General features: G+C 42.0%; 1 protein-coding gene across 1 annotated transcript in view; it reads left to right on the forward strand.

The window, feature by feature from the left end:
* The window catches only part of LOC118343208 (cytoplasmic dynein 1 intermediate chain 1), a 50,363-nt gene that overhangs the window by 818 nt on the left and 48,061 nt on the right, over positions 1-1,484 (forward strand). The window contains exons 2-3 of the mRNA XM_035681963.1: positions 715-836; positions 1,109-1,223. Of these exons, the coding sequence (XP_035537856.1) occupies positions 729-836; positions 1,109-1,223 (223 nt within the window). The 5' untranslated portion in view covers positions 715-728. The remainder of the gene's footprint in view (positions 1-714; positions 837-1,108; positions 1,224-1,484) is intronic.

Raw genomic sequence — 1,484 nt, forward strand, 5'->3', positions numbered from 1 at the left:
TATTTTCACATGTTTAAATTCCAAAATAGCTTTGGCAGACGCTTGTAACCTTCTGGGTTAAGTGGCCTCTATTCATTTGCTGTGTCTGAGGATGTGACACTGGCCTAATACCAGCAAATCACTGGTCCCTGTGCAGACTGCTATAAATAGGTAGCCTACCTTTTTGTACTAACTCCCAGCCTCGTCAGTGAGCCTGATACCAGATAGTAACCATAGGTCACGTCTGTTTTTTTTTAGGATTATGTATCTTCTTAATTAGACAATCTAAACTAGTATTTGCTGTATGTTCATATGTTCACTGCACCTCAATAGTGACGATAGAAGTGTTGAACTTTGGGGTCTTTCCAATGAAATTGTCATCAAATTATTATGTACATTGGACTTCTTATTGGATTTGGTGAGTTTCTTGATAGCCCTGTTGATCAGCCTAAATATAGCCTACATATACTGGACTAGTTTTAGGGAATAGGTAAAAGTGTCACACACATGTGGAAACCCCCCTCTGCTCAGTGTGCTCCAGTATTGACAGCAGTTTTTCCAATATCAATATAGTCTTGTTACTGCCACACCCATTAGGATTTTTGAAGCATTACTGAAGGCTCACTGGATAAACCTATACTCTTCTATACAGTATCATGTAACTATGAAACCAGAGCATATTGTGACAGTGCCATAAGTAGCTCATTCCTGTTCGATCCTGTTCCTTCCTGGAAGCCCTGTAGGACATCATGTCGGACAAAAGCGACTTAAAAGCGGAGCTGGAGCGCAAGAAGCAGCGCCTCGCCCAAATCAGGGAGGAAAAAAAGAGAAAGGAGGAGGAGAGGAAGAAGAAAGAGGTAAGGAAAAAAGTGAGTAAGAACACTGGCACTCTGGCATACTGTATTGCACTCTTGTGTGTGTATTGTTTGTGTGTTCGATTGCTTTTCGTCAGGCCGTGACACATAAAAAGGATGAGGTAGTGTGTGTCCATACATGCATACAAACATCTGTGTGTGTGCAGAAGGTTGGTGTTGGAATTTTTGATCAAAATGTGCTTACATGTGCATGTTTTAACTTGTTCTCTAACTCGTGATGGGTCAGCTGACATTCCTCTTTGTATTCTGAGCAGTCAGAGAGTCAGCAGAAGAGAGAGATGACCCCAGAGGACTCAGACTTAGACCGTAAGCGCAGGGAGACCGAGGCCCTGCTACAGAGTATCGGCATCTCACCGGAGCCTCCTCTGGGTACATAATACTCTTCTACCCTAAACAATAAATGAATCTTTAAAGGTTTTTTCCATGTTCTCTTGTGATTATCCTGCAAACGTTTTAGTAATCTGTTACAACTAAGATGCACACACTACACGCTTTTTTTTTTTAAAGTTATTTTTATGGCCTTTTATGGGCTTTATTGGATAGTGACAGCTGTAGATTGACAGGAAAGGGGGGTAAAGAGAGAGAGAGGGGATGACACACAGCAAAGGGCCGCAGGTCGGATTAGAACCC

This window comes from Morone saxatilis, unplaced genomic scaffold, assembly GCF_004916995.1.
Source record: "Morone saxatilis isolate NCDOM2014 unplaced genomic scaffold, NCSU_SB_2.0 Contig9, whole genome shotgun sequence".
NCBI classification, from domain to species: Eukaryota; Metazoa; Chordata; class Actinopteri; family Moronidae; genus Morone; species Morone saxatilis.